The 26,238-nt window shown below is 32.1% G+C and overlaps 1 protein-coding gene across 1 annotated transcript in view; it reads right to left on the bottom strand.

Moving 5' to 3' along the window:
* Positions 1-4,211: 4,211 nt before the first annotated feature.
* LOC115889785 (suppressor of lurcher protein 1) overlaps positions 4,212-26,238 on the bottom strand; it is a 246,276-nt gene continuing 224,249 nt past the window's right edge. The window contains 4 exon segments of the mRNA XM_030909869.1: positions 4,212-4,336; positions 6,933-7,180; positions 12,751-12,958; positions 14,638-14,828. Of these exon segments, the coding sequence (XP_030765729.1) occupies positions 4,287-4,336; positions 6,933-7,180; positions 12,751-12,958; positions 14,638-14,828 (697 nt within the window). The 3' untranslated portion in view covers positions 4,212-4,286.

Genomic DNA, 26,238 nt, shown 5'->3' with positions numbered 1-26,238 from the left:
ACAGAGCAGTTCGGTGCAAAGCACCGGGGCCCCACAGGAACTTGGAGCCCCGCATAGCCCTTCAAAAAAATATTTAATAAAAAATATACATTATTTTGGTTTTGTTCTTTACTCAGGGGCCCCCAAAAATATCTTGCACTGAGGCCGGCAGTTGTCAAGTTACGCCGCTGGGTGAAAATACCAATTTAATGTAAATATACAGTAACAAAACCCACTGTAAAAGGAATAAAACAACTATAGACAAAAACTATTTATTTTATACTACTATACAATTGGTACTTATATTTTTTTCCTAAACTACTAAATAAGGAAGCACAAAAATAGAAAACTTGTATCTTATATTTATATAGTTATTTTGCCGTTATAAATATGAATCATTGTGTTTAGTGCATCTTAGAATCATATTTTAGATGTTTATCGTTTATTAGAAAAATGTACAATTAAAACAGTTTTTTCCTTTGCCAAAATCTGAACTAAAAATTGTAAGATTTTAGTTGGAAAGTATAGATATGTCTTTAATATAACCATGTTGTTCATAGAACTTTTATGTCCATATATATTTATAAGATTAAAAGGAGCTGGACTTATACACTATCATTTGAAACTTATAAATTTATAAAATATACAGGGTTCCAGGCTGAACATGCCTTAGAAGTTTCTAGAGAAGTACAGTATCTAGATCGGAGATTTTTTGCATATCATTGTTCCACAACGAGATCTATAGATTAAAAATATTTTCAAAATGGCGGCATTTCCGGAAATACTGGCAGTTGACAGCAACTTTCTGATTTATAAATGGGCGCCCCCATTTTTTATTACATACTTAAATTCCCTGTAAAATTTAATTAATTTTGATATTAACCTCTTTATACCTAGCATTAACCGTTTTTGACAAGAAAAAAAATATTTAAAATTTTTAGGCGAAAAAGACTGCCTGTCGGAAAAATGTGTATAGCCTAAACGTCAAATTTAGTGATTATCACAGCCACTGTGCCATAAAGAGAAGACATGTGGCTATCTATTTCAAAATTCGAATGTCATATAATAATGGCTGCAGCTGTCATAGAATTGGGCGATTAAAAAATTATCATAAATATTTTTTTTTCAAACGGAAACCCACATTCTTATTTTACTAGTGAAAAGTATTTTCAATTAGTTATTTTTTGACTATGTTACTTTACCTAAAATAAATCGTTCTTAAGTTATTCAAGATTTAGTTTTAAAGAGTATATTTTTCTGGATTTTAACCAAACGCCATGTCATATTGTGACACTTTGTTCAAAAATCTGTATGTTATCGATCATTTCCAGGCCAATTTTGCGCTGTTTTTTTTTCGATCATACGGTATATTATTAATATCCACTATTAGATATCACTAAAAAGCGAAAATACGAGATATATTTTTATAAATACACTTTTTAAACTCTTAAGGGCAGGCAGTATTTATAATATAGACATTTCAAATAATTCATTTTCCGACAGATGGACATAAATTGTCTCACTGTTTGACAATTAATGTCAAAGGAAGCTAGATAAAATCAAGGAAAATATACATTTTAAAACTAAATCTTGAATAACTTAAAAAGATTTATTTTAGGTAATGGAACATATAGTCAAAAAGTAAGGAATTGTAAAGCCTTTTCACTAGTGTATTTCACTAAAGTGGGTTTCCGTTTGAAATAATTTTTAATCGCTCAATTCCATGACAGCTGCGGCCATTATTATATGACATTCGAACAAAATAATTTTTGAAATAGATAGCCACGTCTTCTCTTTATGGCACAGTGGCTGTAATAATCACTAAATTTGACGTTTAGGCTATACACATATTTTACATTGGCAGTATATCTAAATTGTTTAAACAATTATATGTATAACTTTCATGATAAAATTTACAGTTGACTTTTTGGAAATATTACAATAAAATATCCTTAAATAACAAATTATTCAAAGACCGTTCAATTTTCTACAGAGTATATATTGATTTTTACAAAACGCTGATTTGTTAGAACGCAATGAAATTAAAAAAAATCTTTCCCGGTGTTATTTAACTGGAAAATTGAAAATCACATTCAGACACCTCTTATAGGAGCTCAAACTTTACCAGAATTTTTTTCATCATCCTGAACGATATTTTCATGGTAAATAGAAAGAAAGAAAATTTTTTTGGTGCACCCTATTATGTATGTTCAAATTTACAACCAATTTACTATCTTTATAAAATCTTTAATACGTTTTAATTGACTACCTACCCTATAATAACAAAACGGTAAAAATCCATTTTCGTCACTGTGGACACGTGGAAAAAAAAACATACTAAACTAATCAAAGATGTTTGAGCCAAACTGCTATTAAGTGACTTAACCCCATTTAGCCCAGGGCTGACATCGGACTTAATTTGATTTTAAACCGATTGTTTTATTTATTGGGACAGAATAGCGTAAAACGAGAAAGAGCAAAGTGTAAAACATAAATAAAAAGCTAAGTAACTTGGCGTATATACATATATCAAATACGCTAATTTTGGACTCAACATAGTTTGCTTCTAGGGCACAGAAATATATTTGTGTGTCTGAAAATGTTCTATCCTTTAGATTTCTAAAAAATTGTGTCTAGAAATTGACCTCGCCAGGATTACAATCGATTTTGATTTCCCAGTCGTCTTTGACGCCGTTTTTTCAATCATGCGGTATTATATTACTGTAGAAGAACAAGGTACACGACCATAGTTACTGTGAATTTCTAGTACGTACAAAAAAAACAATAATTAATTTGCATTGCGCAGTTCAGGGCTTATTGATAGTTATACACAAGAGAGTATCATAAAATTATGTTTTACAGGGCTTCTGCTTCTGAAAGGTGAAATTTTGTAAAATAAAATGTAATATATTTTGAGGCGACGATAATATAAAAAAACATGTATTATGAATTGAGTACATTGTTAAAACGCTTGCTACTTATGATACTTAATCTAAAAATAGTTTAAATGATATAAAAAATAAAAATGATATACAGAATAGTACAAAGAATAGGTAAAAAGGCCTTAACCCCTACAAGTGTGCCGATTTCTGCATTAAGTTCATCAAACCGAAGGAAACAATCATCCATCCAAAAACCGGTTTCGGAAATTTATCCCCATCATCAGGTCGACTTTGCTGGATCCTTCCCCCTGACAAAACGCAAAGCAGAAATCGCACTTAAAAAAATAAATATTTGTTTACTGGTATCGTGGTACTTTCCTTATTTACATTTACTGAGAAAATATACAGTATTCGAAATATTTTGACAGAACATATAATATTGCGAAAGCTCATATTAAAAGTAAAAGTACTTTCTCAATAAATAATCTGTAGCTGAGAATGTTTACAAAATATTGTAAAACTAGATCTGTCTTACCAGAAGAGTAATTACCAAAATTGTATTTCTCTTAATAAAACAATTTTAAATTTATAGAAATTAATTGTATTTATGGTGTATAAATGGGACATTTTTCATAACTTTTATTTTTTTTCTTAGTATTTCTTCTATAAAACACATTTGGTGGTAACGAAAGTATAGCAAAGCTAAAAATATACTCAAAGTACTCCTAAAAAAGTCAGTATGCAGAAAGACTCTCTTAATTTAAAGAACATGCCTTTCTAGACCATATACCGTAACCAATCAAAAATATGCACGCGACGATAGGAGTTGAACGCTTACCACTTCATACTGATGTCACCAACAAAAGTTTGGTAGTCAGTTTCAAAAGTATTAAACCTCAAAACGAAACAATAAATTTATAATTTCAGTTTTTCCATGGTTCATCACAAAAATATTAAACAAATTATAGGGTCTGGTATATGATATTATCTGGTTATAGGGTATTACAGGTATATGATCTGTTAACAATTATTGTTAGGAACATCAGGGCTGCTAAACAGGGCTACAACAGAAAACAACAAGGCTACTAAAAACTTATATTCATAAGTTTTTAGTAGTTTCATTTCAATGTTTCATTTTTTATCTAAATATGGCGTATCTCATTTTTACACCACTTGGCTGACCGTACGTGTTGACAAGTATACGTACCCCACGACGACTATTGAACTAGATTTAAAAAGTTTTATGAACAATTGGTTAGGTTTATAATGTTTCCTACATCTATCTTATTTTTTCACTAAGCAGTCTTGGAGAATTAAGATAAAAACAAGTCGTTTGAATTAAGATGAAAATAAATTAACACATATTTTATTAATATCACGTATAATTTAGTGTTTGAACTGATAACAAATCTCTTCTTTAAGTATTTACACAGCTGTCCTCAATAAGATCACAGAAAAGTATAATAGTAGATTTTCTGCAACAAAAAAAATATATTTAAAGGAGAAAATATTTATACACGATATATAAGAAATAAATTATGTCGAAATAATTCACAATCTTATAATAAGAAATTGATAAAACATTCAAAATAATCAAAGCTCCAAAATCAATTCCCTAAAATCTATTATGAAAAATGATATAATGTCTGAACTAAAAAGATTCAAAATTCGTTTAGTAGTAGTTTGGATTTAAAGCCAGAGCTGCCAGATGTATCCGGCTTCAAAATTCAATTGAAGCGCACACGGGAAAAACGATGAAAGTCCATTTTTTGCTAATTAGGTTTTAATACGTATTTTCCGCCTTAAAAAGCTGCACCTTTTGGTACCTAAATAAACGGAAATATCAATAGCGGTCACGTAGAAACAGGCATTTAAAAATTTGAAAAAGATAAAAGTCCATGCGTAATTTGAATTAAAAAACTCTCTCCTGAACATTTATCGGTTTTGGACTCTCATCGATTTTGTGCTCGTGTGCTCTCCAATTGGAATTTCTGTATTTTTGAATCTCCTTTTTCATACAGTGCCATATTCTATACAAAGCGTAAGCTACCTTTTACATGTACTTGTGATGTGTGTCATGAGTGTTTATGAAATACACGGGACATATAGTTTATAGCAGAATCCGAACGACAGTATTTGAGACGCTGCGCTGTATACCGGGTGTGTCTCAAAAGTGGCTCACCCCTATAACTTTTTTATTTTTTCAGTTAAAAAAACGAGATTTGGTATGTTAGTTATATATGCTAGTTATTTATATCATATAGTTATATCACATAAATTAGGATTAATTGACGTATTCAATTGTTTCCTGTCACTTCCTGTTTCACCGAAAATGACTACAACATTTGATTTTTAAATGGCACCCTCGGTGTTATTTTTACTCTATTCGATAGAAAATAACACTCTGAATAGAATGACATATCATATGTCAACTTTGGAGATTTTAACATATGTTTATTTGGAATTACAACTTGCGGTTCGTAACGAAAATTTGACTCGAAATACCAAGTGTGTGATACCATATTATTCGTAAAAAAATGCTTTTTCCAAATATGCTAATGAACCACCTCTCGTTCCATTTGAACAAATTGAGACATGATTAAAAATACGATTTAAACATTTTCTAACTGGCCAGGACGAGACACTGAAAACATTAGACGATCAAATCTATTTTTCCAAGGCTCCTTGATTAAGAATTAGCGTTTTTAACATAGCCATGGCACTCTAGATTGAATTTTAAAATACTATTTTTTATTAAGCGAGAATGTCAAAAGTTGACATATAATATGTCATTCTATTCAGAATGTCATTTTCTATCGAATAATGTCAAAAAATACTGGGTGCCATTTAAAAATCAAACGTTGTAGCCATTTCCGGTGAAAAAGAAGTGACCACAAACAATTGGATACGGCAATTAGTCCTAATTTATGTTATATATATATATATATATATATATACCCCGGGCCTGAAATGTCGAAATCGGGTCTGAGGCCAATGAAGCAACGTAGTTTTTGGGCTCGTATAAGCGGTTTAATAAATCTATATATATATATATATATATATACTAACATACCAAATCTCGTTTTTTATCTGAAAAAATAAGAAAGTTATAGGGGTGAGCCACTTTTGAGACGCACCCGGTATACTAGGTAAATATTATACTCAACGCGGTTTGCCATTGCATTTCTTGAGGTGGCATGGCGGTTCGCTGACCGCGCTATTTAATTAATTAGCTCTATTTGATTAATTAATCTATTTAACTAAATATTTCTCGTTGACTAAATAAAGCGACCGCATTGGCTATGGATCGAACCCAGTTCCTCTCTCACAGCAAACCGACACACTACTGTTGGAGCCACGGCCGGCCACAATATTTTTTGAAGTGAACTTTCTTTACGCGCGATGGGAGTAAAAATGGAAGGCCGTGACACACGAGAAGCGTCAGAAAAAGTGGTAACGATCGGAGGTTTAGACGGAGCGTCGTAACTCGGTCCCTATGGGAACGGATGAAAAGATGGAGCTCGAAGAGCCACATCTTTTCATGGTATATTGACCAATAATATTTTGAATCAAGTCAAAAAATCGTCCGATTTAAATGGAATTTTTGTATGTCGTGAGATTGGATCAAGGCCAACTTGACCGTGTAGGATACGACATTTCGTTGACATCTTCATCAGGGTGGGACTAACGATTTCATAATGAAGAAAAATGTGGGTCGATTTCAGCATAATTGGGGACGGGCTGTAGCCCGTTTAAGTCGAGGGCGTCTTCTTGTAAAATGACACCCTCGATGCTTCTAAATGGACGAAATCATCAGTAATTATAGAGGCACCCGAATGGAGTCCTCAGATGGACAGACGGGCAGACGGACAGCCAGACGGAAGCTAGAAGAAGTTTCACTTCAAATATGTTGACATAGTGCACACACATTTTTTTATTTACATAATTGAAGTATTAAAATAGTTAACATATAATAGTATTTCAGTTTATTTTTCTTATTATAAAATTGTAACAGTATTTGCGCAAATATCAGGGAAGAGATCGATCACACGCCAATTAATACTACTTTACCTAATAAATTTGTTCCAGAACCAGTTGTAGGTTTTGGAGTGTAAACTTCAACCTCATTTAAAAAACTGTACGAAGCATTGAATCCTGTGCCATCCAATCTATCGTTAGATCTAAAGGTAACTCTAAAGAATTTTCTGTCGGATTCGATATCAAACTCCTTAAGTTGACCACAATGGCGAGAATATTTTCTGTCTCGCGCCATGTAATTTGAAAACTCCACGTAGTCACTTGCAGAAATAGCTTCACATCTAAAAAAAATAGTAAATGGTATTCAAATTAATATTCAAATTTAATAGCATTTAACATGTATTTTTTAACGTGACGAGTTGCCGTTAGACAGTGAAAAAAATTTCTGTGATGCACCTTTCGTTTTAGAAAACGAGAATTGGTATCTCGGTAACCGTAATAGATACGAACATAGTTAAATTGGGACAAAGTTGCGCTTTAGGATGTTCACCAAAATGCTATCAAAAAAGTTTTAAAAATTTCAAGGATTGCTGAGTTTTTTGAAAAAAACTGATTTTTTTGAAAATCAGTTTTATTTTTTCCTGTCGTTAATTCTTAGAAAATCAAAACAACAATTGCACATTCTCACAGCACTTTCTTAGGGCTATCTGAAAATATTTTTAGATTTTCAAATTAGTTGATAATTTTTGAGATACAGAGGCCAACTTAATTTTTAAAATACGGACCTACATTTTTTATTTCAGATTTTGAAAGAACTCGGTCTCCTGAGTACAATGATATGCCACACTTAATATTTTTTTTGTTCTGACATTTGAACACAATTTATTTAAATTAATTTCAAGTCCGGCTCTGTTTTTTTTTTAATATTTAATCTATTCATTGTTACATTATTGATAAGCTTTCAAACTTAACAATGACGTGGGATAAAACATTGAATACGGAAAATCAAATGCAATAAAATAATTAATATAATCGTTGATTGAAGAAATAAGCAAACCAATTCTTTCAATCAACGATATAATATATACAATCAAATCATTTTCCCGGAAAATGGATTGGAAATGGTAGAGCAGTATAATGTCCAGTGAGGTTCCTGGACCGATTATTTGACCACATTATTTGACGTCATTTGTAAAAGTGAAATCGATTCATCTCAATATTTACAATAAAGTGTACTTCAACTGAGTGTACTTCCGAGTACACAATGCATTCGGAATTATAAGAAGAAAGTTCAAAGAGCTATAAATAAAATTGAGCGAAAAATAAATTTGTGCAATAAGGAGGGTGGTAACCCTTTCGAACATGTAGAACATTAGAAACTAATTTGTAGAAATTGATTTATTTTTAATAACTACGATTAATATTATGCATATTATTAGATCGCACACTGAGACTTCAAATTCATAATAAAAAAAGTTAAAAATAATATCTTTAAATTTCTGACCTGGATATTATTTATTGGAATCTTCCAACTGGCTCGATTTTCCTTATTCAATGTTAATTAGCGCTGATCAATATTGTTGCCATGAATATAATCAGATTAAATAATTTAAGAAAGCAGAATCGGACTTATCGGAAATTATTTTAAATAATAATTAAATAGTTTTGTTGCTGTTAAAGTATCGAAAACAAAAAAAAAGTATAAAGTATGGCATATCATTGTATTCAGGAGACCGAGTTCTTTCAAAACCTGAAATAAAAAATGCAGGTCCGTATTTAAAAAATTAAAGTTGGCCTCTCTATGTCACAAATTATCAGCTAATTTGAAAATCTAAAAATACAAAAATACTAACAGATAGCCCTAATAAAGTGGCTATGAGAATGTGCAATTAGTTTTTTGATTTTTGAAAAAGTAACGACAGGAAAATATAAAATTGATTTTCAAGAAAATCAGTTTTTTCCAAAAAACTCAGCAATCCTTGAAATTTTTAAAACTTTTTTGGTTGCATCTTGGTGAACATCCCAATACGGGGGCAACTTTGCCCCAATTTAACCATTCGTATCTATTACGGTTACCGAGATACCAATGCTCGTACCTCGAATTTGTAGCACCCTGTATAAAGAATTTATTATCTAGAAAATCATAACCTAGCCAAGTGTCTTTGCTGTTTGAGCAGTTCATTCAAGCATGTTCCTTTTCTCAATTTTTGACTATAGCACTTGCACCACTCCTACCATTTTTTGTTCCCACTAAAATGTCTTGCAATCTGTAGCGGTGCTTTGGTAGATTTTAAGATATTTATAGTTAATTCAGTTAAATCAATTCATTTGATGTGTTTCATTATATTGGTTTTTATTTCATGCCATTTTTTTATTCAGGTCGAAATTTTCAGCCTCAGATGTAATGCATTTTTATATATTTTTTTATTTTTTTTTCCATTTTACCCCGTAAAATTATTATTTATAATGTATTAAATTGTATACAGGGTCCGGCAATAGTGCGTCGGGCATCTGTAGCTCCTAGAATAAAAAACTTGAGAATTTTGTTTAAGTGCAAACTTAAAGTATGTACCATGATGTATTTCAGGAAAATATTTTAACTTCTATAGGGTGGCTCAAAAAAGTGTGAGTGGACATGGATGATTTTTTTTAAATAGAACACCCTGTATATTATTGCACTTTTGGCTTTCTTTCAGATCACTTTACATAACCCTAAGATATGAATAAATAAATTTCGATAGTTTCAGAGATATTAAAAAATAAATAAAAAATATATATTTTTCAACCCTTCTTAAAAAAATTATTAAAAATACAAGAACTGTTCTGAAATCAAAACTATTTTAGGTATTTACTTTAGATGGTCTGTACTTACTTTGCTATAAATATGAAAATCGTAAATCATACAGGATGTTCAAAATTCTACGCCAAACTTTCTAAAATATAAAATAATTTTTCTTCGTTTTTTTAAATGGAACACCCTGTATATTATTTTTTGAATAGGCGGAGAATTAAAAAATGAACATTTTTTGTATTTAGAGTATTTCAAAATTTGTAACGGTTTCGCAGATATTTGCGGTTTTATATTTCATATGGCATTTTGCACAGTAAATTTTTATCAAAGCCACCCAATTATTTTTCTCTCGTATTTTACCATTGAAAGCGCCATATGAAATAATACTGCGTGTATCTGCGAAACCGTTAAAAATTTTGAAATACTCTAAATACAAAAAATGTTCATTTTTTAACTCTCGATCCAATAAAAAAATAATATACAAGGTGTTTCATTAAAAAAAAAAACAAAGAAAAAATATTTTATATTTTAGAAAGTTTGGCGTAGAATATTGAACATTCTGTATGATTTACGATTACCATATTTATAGCAAAGTAAGAACAGACCAGCTAAAGTAAATACCTAATATACTTTTGATTTCGGAACAGTTTCTGTATTTTTAATAATTTTTTTAAGAAGGGCTGAAAAATATATATTTTTGATTTATTATTTAATATCTCTGAAACTATCGAAATATATTCATTCATATCTTAGGGTTATGTAAAGTGATCTGAATGGAAGCCAAAAATGCAATAATATACAGGGTGTTCCATTTAAAAAAAAATATCCAGGTCCACTCACACTTTTTTGTGCCACCCTATAGAAGTTAACATATTTTCCTGAAATACATCCTGGTACATACTTTAGGTTTCCACTGAAACAAAATTCTCAAGTTTTTGATTCTAGGAGCTACAGATGCCCGACGCACTATTGCCGGACCCTGTATAAACTTTAGACTTCTAAACCAGATAGTAAGAATTTCTTATGGAAGCACTTCTAATATCACCACCAGAGTGGCTGAATTTCAAAAATCGCTTCTTACTATGTACTTTGTACTTATTTCTTTACTACTTTACTTCCTTACATCATGTAAGAAATCTTTTCCAAATTTCATACACCTAGAACCAATTTTAACTTTCTTTTTCTAAAAACTTTCACTTTTAATTTCTGCCGCTTTGTGGATGAATTTTCAAAAATTACTACATAATGATCAGTTGCTTCATTTCAGAAACATTTGCATAAAATTGCATACTTATAGAATAGAGCTTTTCAATTTTTTATACAAATTATCACCCCCAATTTTACCCCAATAGGGTGGGTTTCTAAAAATTGTGTTTAAATATAGAATCAAAAATACAAATATATGCACTAAAATCTTTCTTTATTGCCACTTGAATGTTAAGTATATGCAGCCCGCAAGTACAACTGAAAATGAGTGGTCATATTTCATGCGTTTACATCCCTCCATCCAATCGTGTTGTTTGTAGTTTAGGGGGTATAGCGGTTTTAATTTGTTTAGGGGTAGAATGAATAATATGGCAAACCATATTTCCTATTTCCATTGTAACAACTTTTATTTATTTTTTTGGGTAATATTTCAATAAATATTCAGCGTTTATATTATTAAATATATCGTATAATATACATGAATTTTATAAATTTGTCTGATCCACTTTCGATATAGTCCAAATTTTTTAAAGTCGTTACGGTTTTTATTAGTTCAGATTACAGTTTTTAAACATTATTTATTTAAACATTATTTCGAATTTTAGTGTATACTCTAAATCCAAACAGCTTATTACTAATTAGCCCATAATAATACATACTGCCATTACTCGCTGACGAGTATTCGACACGCATCAGAAGATGGTCACGCAAGGCGCTGTCTTTCATGAGTCTTTCTGTGACTAAAAAGCCCGATACGTGATGTTATCTGCCTACCGCACTCCGGACATTCAAAAATCTCATCATTGTTGCCTCTTTACTTTTTAGTTATCGCTGTTAACTGAGTTTACAATTCTTCTCCATTGAGTTCTATTGTGAGCTGCTTCTTCCCACTCATTCTGCATGTCCAGCCCATCTTAAGCGGGATTTTGTAACCATGACTTCAATACTCGCAGTTAGCTTTTTCAAGGACCGATACGTTTGAGACATGATGGAACCATCGGATTTTTAAGAATTGTCTAAGGTGTCTCTGTTGCAACTTGTTTAATGCGTTCATGTGTCGGCGGTACGGCACCCAGATTTCACTCCCATATAACATGGTGGGGATTATAATTGCTCAGTACACTGCAAGTTTCGTTTTTGTATACAAGTCATGATTGTAGAAAACCCTATCTTTTAATTTCCAGAATGCTCTTGAGGCGCTGCTAATCCTGTGCTGAGTCAATATTGGCCTTATCCGAAATCAGCCTATAATATAACTTTAAGGGATCGAAAGAAAAGTGAGCTGCCTTAAAATATATTAAAATTTTACATTATCTCTGAAAATTTTTCAAACTTTGTGACAACAATATTGTTAAATCCATTTCATTAGTTTAAAATTAAGAAAAAAAATATTTATGTTGTATATTGGCGACAACGCAAACAAGAAAGGTCAAGAGCGCCAAGAAGACAAGATGAAATAGACTTATCTAGTGCCCACTAGTGTCATTGTATCAGGTATTATTATTATTGTTATTAGTATCTTAAAGTTTAAATTGTACGATAGAGTCAATAAAGAGCGGTGAAACCGGTTTTCTCCTTTATTTGGAACTTAACACTCCCATTTTTTAGTGTGTGTGCAATGTGTATAAAGGCTGTTCGAAAAGGCGGTTTTCAAGATATTTGCGTTAAAAGATTACGATGCATAGATTTAAGCATTAGTGAAATAATAAAATGTTTGCTCCTTGTTTTTTTGTTCCTCCCTTTGTTCATAATTTTTGGTCCCATAAAATTAGAATGCAGTTAATAGATTAATATTAAAAATAATCACTCACATTTGTTTGATATAGTGTTTTATTAAAACTATAATTTTGTTCGCTCCATTTTAATGCATCAATGAGAAATCCATCATACGTAACTAAAACAAAATTTACTTACGGTAAAACCCCTTCTACATCAAAGTAGGCAAAGTGCAAATGGACCTTTTCATTTGCATTTCCATGAAAGAAGTAATGACACTCGGTATCTCTGGGGTAAAATCCTGGATAATTCGGACTATGAAAGTATCCAGTTTTGGACTCGTTACTATTTAATACAAAGGCACATGGGTAGTCAAGTAATTGTGTTCCACTTTTTATACCAAAATCTAAAAATAATATGTAATTGTTACTGTTTTATTCAAACCATTCATTTATTTTTCAATAATCATTATAAATTAGTCCTTTTCTCTGCTACGATTTTTTATAATAAAATATTTTTTCGCTTAATTTATAATTTCTTATAATTCAGAAATAAATATTCTAATTTTTGATTTATAACATAATTAGTAATTAAATAAATTTTCATAAAAGTAAATCTACATAATATTAATTATTTAATAAAAGAAATAAAGAAAAATACACTCAGATGCAAAAAAACGCAACGGAGAAAATTTTGGTCAAATTTAAACTGTTATATTTTTCTTATTTTTAGCCCTGTTTTATGATTTTTTAGCAAGCTGTACATAATTATATTAACTTTAATTTGGAAACTCAGTTTTTTATAAACTTTAGTATTTGGCATATTAACAGGGTTAATCGAGGGGTTGTTTTCTTACCCTAACTTTGACACACATAACTAGTTTACACACAATATATTCGTGTGTAAATTTTCATGGAATATAATTAATAATATAATTTTAGCGTAAGAACCACGTCTCCTGGGCATTTGGCTTTTTGGGTCATGTCAATACATGCCTTGGTTAATTTTTAAGAGCGAAATGAACTTGCCATCAACAGTTTCCATTTTTTTTTCAATAAATAAGTTTTTTTTTGAATATCATGTTTTTTTTCAATAGGACAAGGCACCTTGCCTTGAATTGCCCATCATGTTCGACGTTTGGGAAATGCTTGGCGGGAGGGTTAGAGTTCGCGAACCGTTATCAGCTTCGCTTGGTCCTTAAAGAAGAATGGGGAAACATAACGCAATATGATATATTATGCAGCCTCAGTGACAGTATGAACAAACGTATACAGGCAATCATAACAGCCAGGGGAGGCAATACAAAGTATTAAGGTATTTTTTACATTTTTTTTTATGTTTGTATACTTGAGTATTACAGATGTTTTCTTTAATATCGTTAGTTCTTTTATTGCTAATAATGTTTATTACAACCAGGACTGTATCGTTAGTTTTTAACTTTTTTTTTTATTTAGTATGGAGTATCCAATGCAGCGCAATATGACGTTATGACAATAGTCACCAAAATCATCTCATCATATTAAAAAATTACATCAAAAGGTAATCATTGAAAAAATTGCAAATTGATCGTGATTAGTTCAATTCGCTCTTAAAAATTAACCAAGGCATGTATTGCCATGATCCAAAAAAGAAAATGCTCAGGAGACATGGTTCTGACCGTAAAATTATATTTTAGGAAAATTTACATACAAAATTATTGCACAGGGTGTTTTAAAGTTAGGGTAAAAAAACAACCCCTCGATTAACCCTGTATAATATGCCAAATACTAAAGTTATAAAATACTGAGTTTACGAATTAGAGATGATATAATTATATACAGTTTGCTAAAAATCATGAACATAGAGCTAAAAACAACAAAAATATAACACTTTAAATTTTACCAAAATTTTCTCCGTTGCGTTTTTTTTGCATCTGAGTGTATATGATTGAAATTAATCAATAATTAATAAGGTATTACAATATCGCTTAAATGGATATTTCAACAGTTGTTGAGTGCTTGAAAGTTGCTTTAGAGTTTATCAAATTTAACAGAATTAGTGAAAAATTTTACTGAACATTTGTTTAGCAATGAATATTAAACTTACCTTCCGTAAAAATATATGTTGCATTGAATCCTCTTGAGTATCTTGACGCATAAAAACTCTGGAATTCCAGTTTTAACCTAGGCCCGTTAGACATAACTGGCTTTGGTATTACTGATCCGCAAAATGAATCTATTTTCTCTACTAATCCTCCTATATGAACAAATACATTAAGCGAATCTTGATGACCGCATCTAAAAGAAATACATATATTATAATATTTACAAATACCGAATCTATAGATGTTGCTAGAAGGATATCTTTTGAATGCTTTCCGATTATGATGATTTAGGGGACATTAACTTAAAATATTTTACTCTTTCCGATTACGATAAAAATAGTATAATTTCATTCGAGATTTGGAGAACTTCACACTCGCCATATTTGAAAAACTCCGACTGACCACAACAACCTTTTTCTGATATCAATTAATAAATCTATCTTAACTAGTGTCTTTCTGATCCTGTCTATAACTAGTGACGGGAGAACTCGAGCGAAAATTCGCTCGAATACTCGATTATTGAAATAACCGACATCGCTCGATTATGAACGAGCGATGCAAGTGACGAGTACCAAACGACGAACGCAAGCGATCCTAGAATGAAATAAATAGAAATCCGATTTAAATGTGACATACTCGATAAAAAGCCGAGCGAATTTTCTACATACATTGTAGGTAGCAAATTTATACGACGCCGTATATACTGGGTGCGTCTCAAAAGTGGCTCACCCAAAGCCCAAACTTTCTGTATGATTATTTTTAAATTTCACGTATGTTATGTTTATTTATGTAATGTTTTTTAAAATCAAAGAAGCGATTGCCATACATTACTAACATCTACAGATGCAGGAGTAATACATTTATTTTTATTAGATTGAATTAAAAAAGCCTCTTTTATTTTTCTTTTAGAGGCTATCGCTTCTTTCATTATAATTTTGGCGTTATTAAAATTTATTCTGTGCCCCGTGTCCCATGAATGTTGACAAATCTTAGATTTGTGAAAATCTCCCTTTCTTAAATAATCTTTATGTTCTTTAATTCTAACATTTAAGGGTCTAGATGTTTCACCAATGTAAAATTTATCGCATTCGCAGGATATTTGGTATATTACATTTTTTGTTTGTTGTTCTGTATTCATTGGTTTAGTATGTGATAAAATTGATCTAAGTGTATTTTGTGTTTTGAAAGATCCATAGCAAAAAAGTTACAGCGATTTGTTAAAAATGCACATTTTTGAAAAACTCCGAAACTCCGAAACGGTAACAGATATTGATGTGCGGTTTTCACCATCATATTTTTGGTGAAAATTGAGCTCCAGACACCGATATTAGTTTTCGTCTATCTGCTATAGAAAAGGGTGGTTCCATTTAAAAGCGTCGAATTTGACCCACCCTGTACATGATTTATAATGTATAGTGTTTTTAAATACGAACCTATGGCTAAAGAATATAACTAAAATAACTAGAGACCACATAACTGGGTACTGCAGTATTATGATGCACTTTCCGAATTTTTTCATTGCACTAGATTAAACAAATCAATCGTGTATATCGGAATTCGAAACAAGACTGGCGTTGGTAAAGACAGTCATTTCCACAGGCGACTACTCAACGCTTGGTTAGTCCGACCGTAGTTTTTTTCTTACATAAGTTAAAAAAATACAATATTTAAACAAAAGAACGTGCGGTGAGTTTCTTTTGGTAATGTATAATGTACCTTCGTTTTGGGTTCAGTGCCTACTGCAAAATTTTGGGTACATTATTGCTACATAAAACAGATAAACTATAAAAAATGCAAGTACCATATATAAAATTATTAGTTCAGTCATTGGGGATCAAAAAAAGGACCTGCTTGGAAAAAAAAAGTTTTGAAACTTTGCAGGTTTATAGGTTTTGGGGTCCCTAACTAAAATCCATAAAATGCACATTTCCAGACTTGCCACCGACGCCACCATCTTGCCAAGATGGCGCCCAAAATCGGTATTTTGTAAATATCTCGAAAACTATTCGTTTTTGCAAAAATTTGAAGAGAGCAAAATTAAAGAGAATAAAATTTCGTATAAAAAGGTTATATGAAAATTTTCGCTAAAGTCAACCGTTTAGGCACAAAATCCCTGGAAATTTTACAATTTTGCGTAAAGTATGATATACATACTATAGTCGAAATCAAATGTCGATTAGTGTTCACCAAAAACTAGTTTTAGTTTAGTTTCTTCAATTTTGTCATGAAACAGTGGCGTATCATTAATTCGCTCATTAATTTATGAATAATTAATTGTCGTGCTGGACAGCATTCATTGCGAACTTACCACCAGGTTCAGCATTGGTCTGGTTGTACCAAAGAAGAATGGGGTTGGAAGAAAACAAAAACAGGCATTACTATAGTCACAACGTTGAAAGATGCAGCTCCAAAATCCCTAGTGGCATTTTTATCCTGTAAATGCAAAACCAACAACTGTGGTAAAGACACAAATGCCTGCGGATGCAGAAAAGCAGGATTAAAATGTTCAATGATTTATGCATACTGCAATGGGAAATCCTGTGACAACGTCACTGAAGTGTCACTTGGTGAATCCGATGAAGAGGGGTTGGACTTATATCCCTCTGGCGGCTGAAGATGTCATATATGCTGAAGACATATATGACATAAATTAGGATTGATTGACCTATTTAATTGTTTTCTGTCACTTCCTGTTTCACCGGAAATGACTAAAATTTTTGATTTTTAAATGGCACCCTCGGTATTTTTTTACTTTATTCGATAGAAAATGACATTCTAAATGGAATGACGTTGTTACGGGCGAGAATTAATGGGGCTCAGTTCATTAGGGTGAGTTAATGTATCAGGACTGTGGGCACTCACTTTTATTCCCGTTCTGGACTCGTACTTGTTATTTTGCTTATAAAACACTTGAGGATAGCGCGCGCTTGGAGGTGTACACTTTGTACTCGGCCGATCTTGTCACTCTGCGTATTCGACTACGGCTACGTACCCACTAAGGTTTTTCGGGTAAAGGGTGGGAGGAAGGGATAGAATCCAACATACCGCCCACCAAAATGAAATATTTTCCATTTTCGTTTGAGAATAGTAATGTAAAATAAAAAAAGTGAAAAAATGCGTTATGTTTAAAAGAAAGTAGGAGTGAAATTTATGAAGTTAAATTTAGAGGAAATTTAGAAAAATGCATTATTGGGGTTAATGCATGAGTGTAATTTAATTAAATATTAAGAGAGTTTACATTTGTTATAGAGTAGAGAAAAGTAATTAAATAAGAGATGTTAATTATGTTTATAATGAGATTATGTTTTTTTTTTGCGATTATGTTTTTTTTTTGCGATTATGTTTTTTTTTTTTTAGAGAGTAAATTTAATTATGAGATTTGCAGTACGGCAGTGGGCATATCTTTGTCACTGGTCTTTTAAGAATGCCTTTTGCTGTTTTTAAAGTAACCACGCGTGTAACACGATCATGGCCCGGGTGAATCTCTAAGACTCTTCCAATGCTCCATTTGAGCGGAATAAGATTATCATCCTTTATTAAAACAACCGAGTTTATTTCTATTGGAATAGTAGAGTCATTCCATTTAGCTCTTTGTAAAAGTGTTTGAAGGTATTCTTTAGACCATCGGCTCCAAAAGCTTTGGTGCAAGCGTGATATCAACTGCCAGCGAGAGAGATGATTTAATTTTATCCCGGAAAGATCATCTTTCGGAGGGGCGTTTAACGGCTCTAGGGTTAAAAAATGTCCTGGAGTAAGAACTGACAAATCATTAGGATCAGAGCTTTGTGGACACAATGGACGAGAATTAAGCACTGCTTCTATTTGAACCAGTAGCGTATAAAATTCCTCATACGTGAGCAATTGGTCACCAATGACCCTTTTAATGTGAGTTTTTACAGACTTTATTCTTGCTTCCCACAGGCCACCAAAATGAGGCGCGCTTGGAGGATTGAAGTGCCAGGAAATTTGTTCTTGCTCAGCGGCGGATTTTAGCATATTAATCAGTTCTCTAGAAGCTCCGACAAAGTTCGTTCCACAATCGGAATAAATATGATTGCAGCGACCTCTACGAGAAATGAATCGACGCATTGCACCCAGAAAAGTCTCGGAGGAAAGGTCGGAAACCAGTTCTAAGTGCAAAGCTTTCGTGGCCATGCACACAAATAAGCAAATATAGGCTTTACAGGACTTAGCACCTCGTGCACGATATCTTAATAAAGAGAATGGACCACCATAGTCGCATCCAACTTCAGAGAAAGGTTTTACTTGAGAAAGTCTTACAGCAGGAATATCTCCCATAATAGGAGGCTGAGGCATTACTGGATTAGCGCGAAAGCATTGAGGACATTTAAAGAGAACACTACGAATTGTTTTTCTAGCAGAAACAATCCAGTATTGTTGAGCGAGAATATAGTGAAGAGTTTGGGGACCGGGATGCAAATAGAGTTTATGAGTATATTCTATGAGTAGAGTAGTAAATTTATGATTATTGGGTAAGAGTGCGGGATGTTTTTGAGAGAAATTTAGAGAAGCATTGCGCAAGCGACCACCAACTCTAAGAATTCCATTGGTGTCGATAAAGGGGGTCAATTTTCTTAAGTATTTAGGTAGAGATTTGCAATTATTTATTAAGAGAATTTCCCTAGCATAATATTGTGATTGAACACATTTAATAATACATTCTAGAGTTTCATTTATTTCAAATTTCGAGAGAGGAGAGGTTTTACGAGATTTAGAATGTCGAGTATTATAGAGAAAGCGTCTGCAAAACGTGACAATATTTATAATTTTAGAGAAAGAAGAGAACTTTTCAAAGAGAGTATCAAACAATGAGGGCTGTGAAGTACATGTCAATATAACTTTTCGTTGTTCTTCTTCAATTTCAGGGAAAGTAAAAATTGATTGCGGCCAAAAGATTCCGGTTGGCTTAGCCATGGAGGTCCCGCCCACCATAAGGCATTGTCGAGTAACTCGCTAGGTTGAAGACCACGAGAACCTGGATCAGCGGGGTTGTCTTTGGAGACTACATGACGCCAACAAGAAGGAGGTAATTTCTCTTGAATTTGGGAAACTCGATTGCTCACAAAGGTGTTCCACTTATATGGTTCACTTCTAAGCCAATGTAAAACAACCATCGAGTAGGACCATATAATCGTACTAACATTAATAAGTTTATTAGTAAGAGAAGTTCTAACGAAATCAATTAACCTGGTCAGAAGTAAGGCTGCACAGAGTTCCAGTCTTGGAATTGAGATTTTTTTGAGTGGAGCTACTTTGCCTTTAGCGCAGACATAATTTGTTTTTACAGAGTTATCTGGAAGAATTATCCTGAAATAAATTACTGCACAATAGCCTTTTTCACTGGCATCACAAAAACCATGTACTTCCAGGGATAAATATTTGAGAGTGAGAAAATATCGAGTAACTTTGAGAGAGAAAATGCAAGGTAATTCTTGAACGAGTTGATACCAAGAAGTAGCAATGTTATTGGGAGCAGATCATCCCAATGTATACCTAACTTCCACAAATCTTGTATAATCAGTTTTAGGTGAAGAGTGAGAGGAACTCACATGCCACAGAATGGATCGAATATGCTTGCGAGTTGTGAAAGAATATTGCGTTTGTTACAGATTTTGTTTGTCAAGGACAACGCTGGTGAATCAAAGAAAAATTCATCTGTAGAGGGATTCCAGTTAGAACTTTAGAGGAAGAAAGAGAATTCATATTTAAAGAGAGAGAGTCTATTTTGCATTCATTTGGAGATAACTGAGAAAGAAAATCTGAGCTATTCGAAGTCCATTTTCTAAGTTCAAAACCGCTGTGTTTCAGTATAGAAATGAGATCGCGTTGAATTTTTATAGCAAGAGAAAGAGAATCGCAACCAGATATAATATCATCGACATACGTATCCATATCTAAAATCTTTGATGCTTCGGGATATTTTACTAAATGTTCTAAAGCAATTTGTTTTATAACTCGAATGGCTAAAAATGGGCTACAGCTTAAACCAAAAGTAACGCGAGTAAGTTTGTATTCTTGAATGGGCTCATTAGCGTTAAATCGCCATAAAATTTTGAGGTATTCAGTATGATTTTCATTAACAAGAATTTGACTAAACATTTGTTTAATATCGCTAGCAAATACAATCAAATGAGATCTAAATCGAAGTAAAATAGATAAAATATCTGACTGTAATTTTGGCCCAGTTAAGAGAGTGTCATTCAAAGATTTATTTGTGTAATCTCGAGCGGAAGCATCAAAGACAACTCTAAGTTTGGTCGTGAGACTATCTGGTCGGATTACGCAATGATGAGGCAGATAATAAGAATAAGCGTTGGGAGAAGGATTTTGCACGGCAATCATATATTGAGAATCTAAATATTCGCGCATGTAATTAGAATATTGAGAATAAAGTTGAGGGTTTCGAAGCAATCGTTTTTCGAGGGAGAAAAATCTACGAAGGGCGACATCTCTAGAACCTTCAAAGATCGGTTCCAAAGTTTTAAATGGTAAAGATACTTTATAATGTCCAGAAAGAGTGCGTGAAAATGTTTTACAAAAGTGTTCTTCGGCAAGCTTTTCATCTGAAGAAAGCGTCGAGGATTGTGGAACATCCTCTAACTCCCAGAATCTTTGAAGTGATTGATCCAAGGAAGCATAAGAGGTAAGAAAGTATGAGTTTACAGAGAGTGAAACACTAGATGTTTTAACTCTTCCTGTAATTATCCATCCAAATATAGTTTCTAAAGCGACGGGTTGATCTGGATCTGAGAGGAGTTTGTTTCCTGTTATCAAGAAACCATAAATATCTGCACCCAAAAGTATATCTACGGGTTTAGAGAGGTGAAAGTTGGGATCAGCTAAGGGCAATTGAGAAAACTTTGAGAACTGTTCAACGGGAAGAGAATTAATCGGTAAATTATCACTAATTTCGTTTAATATAATAAACTCCAAGGAGTAGATCGGATCAGACTTTCCAATAGGTTTAATGTTGCATCTAACACCGTGAGAACCTTTGGAAATATTTTTCCCGATGCCACACAATTGGATGGGGAGGAAAAATTTAGATAAACCTAATTTATTAAAACAAGATTTTGAAATAAAGTGACTTTCACTTCCACTGTCAATTACAGCGCGTATTACATGAAAATTACCCCACGCATCTTGAACATTGATTAATGCTGTAGAAAGAAGAGCTTTATTCTTATGTTTTGCAAATAAATTTGTAGATACAACTTCTGAGATAGAGCTGCTTGCTTGCAGAACTGGAAGAGTTTGCGATGAAGTGGATGGAGGAACGTTTACAGGAGTTGTTATTTGACCTTCGAAATGTAAAAGCGAATGATGTTTTTTGCCACAAGTTCGGCATGAGGAACGAGAATTACAACTCTTAGAAGAATGTCTAGTGCCGAGACAGTTTGAGCACCAACTTCGGGATTTAATTAAATCATATCTCTGTTTTGGAGTAAAAGCAATAAAATCTGGACAGTTATAAATAAAATGATCCTTGTTACAAACTTGACAAGTTAAATTTTGTTTCAACTGAGTGTTGACAACAAAGGAAGAGGTAGGTTTATTTTTATAACTTTTTTGTGAATACTTCGTTTTAGTTTTGTCATAATTACTATTTTTATTAAAATGAGAAAACGATTTAGTTAGAGAGATTGTATCTTTAGCTGAACATTGTTTTTCTAAAAATTCAATGAGTGTATCGTATGATTTGAGGTATAGCATATCTTGTGATAAAACAGAGCCACATTCCAGTTCAAAATTAGTTTGCAAAATTTCTGGAAGTCTATCATAAATCATATTAAATAGCACAAAACTCCAGCTCTCTGTGGGAAAACCCAAGTTATTTAAAATTGTAATATTACGAGTATAAATATCAATCATATTTCTTAGAGCTTCATGATTATTTTCGTTAGAGATGGGCTTAATATTTTCTAGAGCCTGCCAGTGAGCTTTTGCAATCAAACGTTTCTTATCGTACTTATTTTTTAAGGCTTGATATGCTATATTATAATTTTGATTGGCAAGTGGAGTACTAGATACCAAAGCTAAAGGAGGACCTCGTAAGAAACTCACTAGATAGTTGTATTTCGATATATCACTAAGAGACGAGTTACAGTGTATAAGAGAATCAAACATATCGATAAATGTTTGCCAATGTTTAAATTCACCATCAAAATGGGGTACCTCAATTTTAGGAAGTTTTACCGAACATTGAGCAGTAGTGTTTTGTAATTGTGTAGTATCCAGCTCCGATTTCGTTTGCGGAAATAAATTGTGAATAATGCTTCAATGTGAAAATAATAATCATTAAATTCAGTTTGAATTTTGACATGAGGATCAATATCGCCATTATCCTGTGCGGAGACTAATAAAATTATATTATTATGAATCTTATTAAAAGTTTTATAAATATCTTCTAAGTGTTTTGCTCTACATCTAAAGTTAGGGTGAAAATTTGGATCTTCAAGAGCTTGATCAGCGGATTTTTTAAGTTCTTTAATTCTAGTAAGTTCTACAGAGCGTTGAGCTATAAGTGTTTTTAATTTGCGAGCGTCTGCAGACATAGCGAAAATGAGTATAATAATTAATTAGAGCGTAAGAGAGAAATGGAATGCTATAAAGTGAGAAAATAAAATATTATAGAATATAATAATTAACTGAGAGAGAGAGAGAGAGAGAATGATATATTCTAAAATAGAATATTATATGAGAAAATAATTATTATATTTTCACCCCATAAGGTGAGAAAATAAAATATTATAGAATATAATAATTAACTGAGAGAGAGAGAGAGAATGATATATTCTACAATAGAATATTATATGAGAAAATAATTATTATATTTTCACCTTATAAGGTGAGAAAACAAAATATTATAGAATATAATAATTAACTGAGAGAGAGAGAGAGAGAGAGAGTAATTAATTAAGAGAATAAGAGAGAAATAGAATAATTAACTGGGAGAGTGTATGTGCGTGTGTGTGTGAGAGAGAGAGAGTAAGAATGATATATTCTACAATAAAATATGATATGAGAAAATAATTATTATTTTTACTAAGGTATTCGTATTAATTGAGTGTATTTATTAATTAAAAATTAAATTATTAAGAGAGAGAACAGACTAGAGTTGAGACTAAATGCGTATCGATAAATTTGAGCGTAAAAAAGAAATATCCGGACCAGTATCGCGAAACAGCGCTAGATATCGCTTTTAACACCGGTACGGCAATTTAAAAATCGATCGGCCGGTCGCAAATTGCTGGTCAGTGGAACCAGTGACAAAAAATGTACTACCTTTTTTTACTGCGTTAAAGAGAAGATAAATATAGATTTTGTTCGAGAATTTATTTTATTGAATATATTTAAAATAATATATTACAAAAATATTAATGATATTTAGATAATTTTGAGAAATTAATTATGATAATCAATTTAATTGAGTATAAGTAAAATATGTATGTAGTTCAGAAAGGGATCTGCGGCGGAAGGACCAATGTTACGGGCGAGAATTAAGGGGCTCAGTTCATTAGGGTGAGTTAATGTATCAGGACTGTGGGCACTCACCTTTATTCCCGTTCTGGACTCGTACTTGTTATTTTGCTTATAAAACACTTAGGATAGCGCGCGCTTGGAGGTGTACACTTTGTACTCGGCCGATCTTGTCACTCTGCGTATTCGACTACGGCTACGTACCCACTAAGGTTTTTCGGGTAAAGGGTGGGAGAAAGGGATAGAATCGAACAGACGTATAATATGTCAACTTTTGACATATTCGCTCAAAAACAAATTGTATTTTAAATCTCAATCTAGAGTGCCATGTCTATGTTAAAAACACTAATTTTTAATCAAGGAGCCTTGGAAAAATAAATTTGATCGTCTAATGTTTTTAGTGTCTTGTCCTGGCCGATTAAAAGATGCCCAAATTTTGATCGAGTTGAGACCGTATTTTTGATCATATTTAATTTTTTTCAAAAAAAAACGAGGGTGGCTCATTAGCATATTTCGAAAAAGATTTTTTTTACGAATAATTTGATACCACATATTTGGTACTTCGAGTCAAATTGTCGTTATGAACCGCATGTTACAATTTCAAATAAACCATATGCGAAAATGTCAAAAGTTGACATGCGATATGTCATTCTATTCAGAGTGTCATTTTCTACCAAATAAAGTAAAAAAATACCGATGGTGCCATTTAAAAATCATAAGTTGTAGTCATTTCCGGTAAAACCGGAAGTGACCGAAAACAATTGAATATCTCAATCAATCCTAATTTATGTCATATACTAACATACCAAATCTCGTTGTTTCATCTGAAAAAATAAACCACTTTTGAGACGCACCCGGTATATTTATCCGTTGCGTATCCGAGGGACAAAATCTTATGACCTACATCGACAATGCTTCGAAATAAACTAATGGTGGGTTCATACAGCCAAATAAAATAAAATAAGAATAAAATAAAATAAAATAAGAAAGTTGGTTATATGGGATACCGTACATGCGTTCATACAGCCAAATAAAATAACAAATAAAATAAGAAGTCTTTATCTTTTAACTTCTTGTTTTATTTTATGTGAAAACGGCTTTGCGCACGCTTAATTCTAACCTACAAATATTTTCAGTTTGATTTAATTTATTTTATAATTTCACATAAGTAAAATGTATAATATAGTAGGCAACGAATAAATAAATATACTATAAATAGTAAAATTACTATAAACAATCGTAAAAGTTAACTTTTATCCAGCCTCATCGTACTGCGCATGAGCAAATATATATTTCTTATTTTATTTTATTTGACTGTATGAACGCACACAAATAAGAATTCCTTATTTCTTATTTTATTTTATTCTTATTTTATTTTATTTGGCTGTATGAACCCACCATAAGTCAAGCGATCAAAGATCAAGTAAATCGCTCGCTGCTTACTACTTGCCGTTCATTACCCAAAGAATATGTGCCCTGCGCACGCAATTTACTGCTTGGCAGTTGGCGTTAACAAGTACTTACAACATGCGACGGGTGAAAACCGTATTTTTAAATGATAGATAATTTTAGATGAAATTTTTAAATAATAAATACTTGCTAAATAAAAAAGCATACCGCCGTCCGGCGGTATATTTTTTTAATAATCCTAATTATTTTTAATTTACCAAATTTTATATGATATTGGTTTTCGCAATGTATGTTTTGCGGTTAGGTACTGTTATCAAAACTACATTTTATTGCATACAAAAATACAAATTTAGATGCAAAATAAGTAAGAAACTAACACTAGACTTTTTATCACCTAAGTAATCAAAATGCAAAAATGAAGGCTATGTTATCATTTCGAAATGAGTTCGTCAGAATAGAAAGACTCAAAACACAGTAATAATTTGGCGGTCGGTGAACCTTACGTTCAGAAATTTGGACTCCAGATAATTTTGTTTGCGTTTGTAGGACTAATTGATCAGCTCAATTCGGCAGTCGAAATATTTTGGTATATGATGGTGATCAAAAGACACTGTAAGCGTGTTTTAATTTCTTTGTTTTTTCTCGATTTTGTCTGTTTCAAAAATGATTTTTTTTTTCTGCTAGATTAAGTG

This window comes from Sitophilus oryzae, unplaced genomic scaffold (assembly GCF_002938485.1).
Source record: "Sitophilus oryzae breed Bouriz unplaced genomic scaffold, Soryzae_2.0 scaffold_1177_pilon_pilon, whole genome shotgun sequence".
Classification (NCBI taxonomy): Eukaryota; Metazoa; Arthropoda; class Insecta; order Coleoptera; family Curculionidae; genus Sitophilus; species Sitophilus oryzae.
The sequence above is the reverse complement of the archived record's forward strand: the minus strand, read 5'-3'. Positions and strand labels throughout refer to the sequence as shown.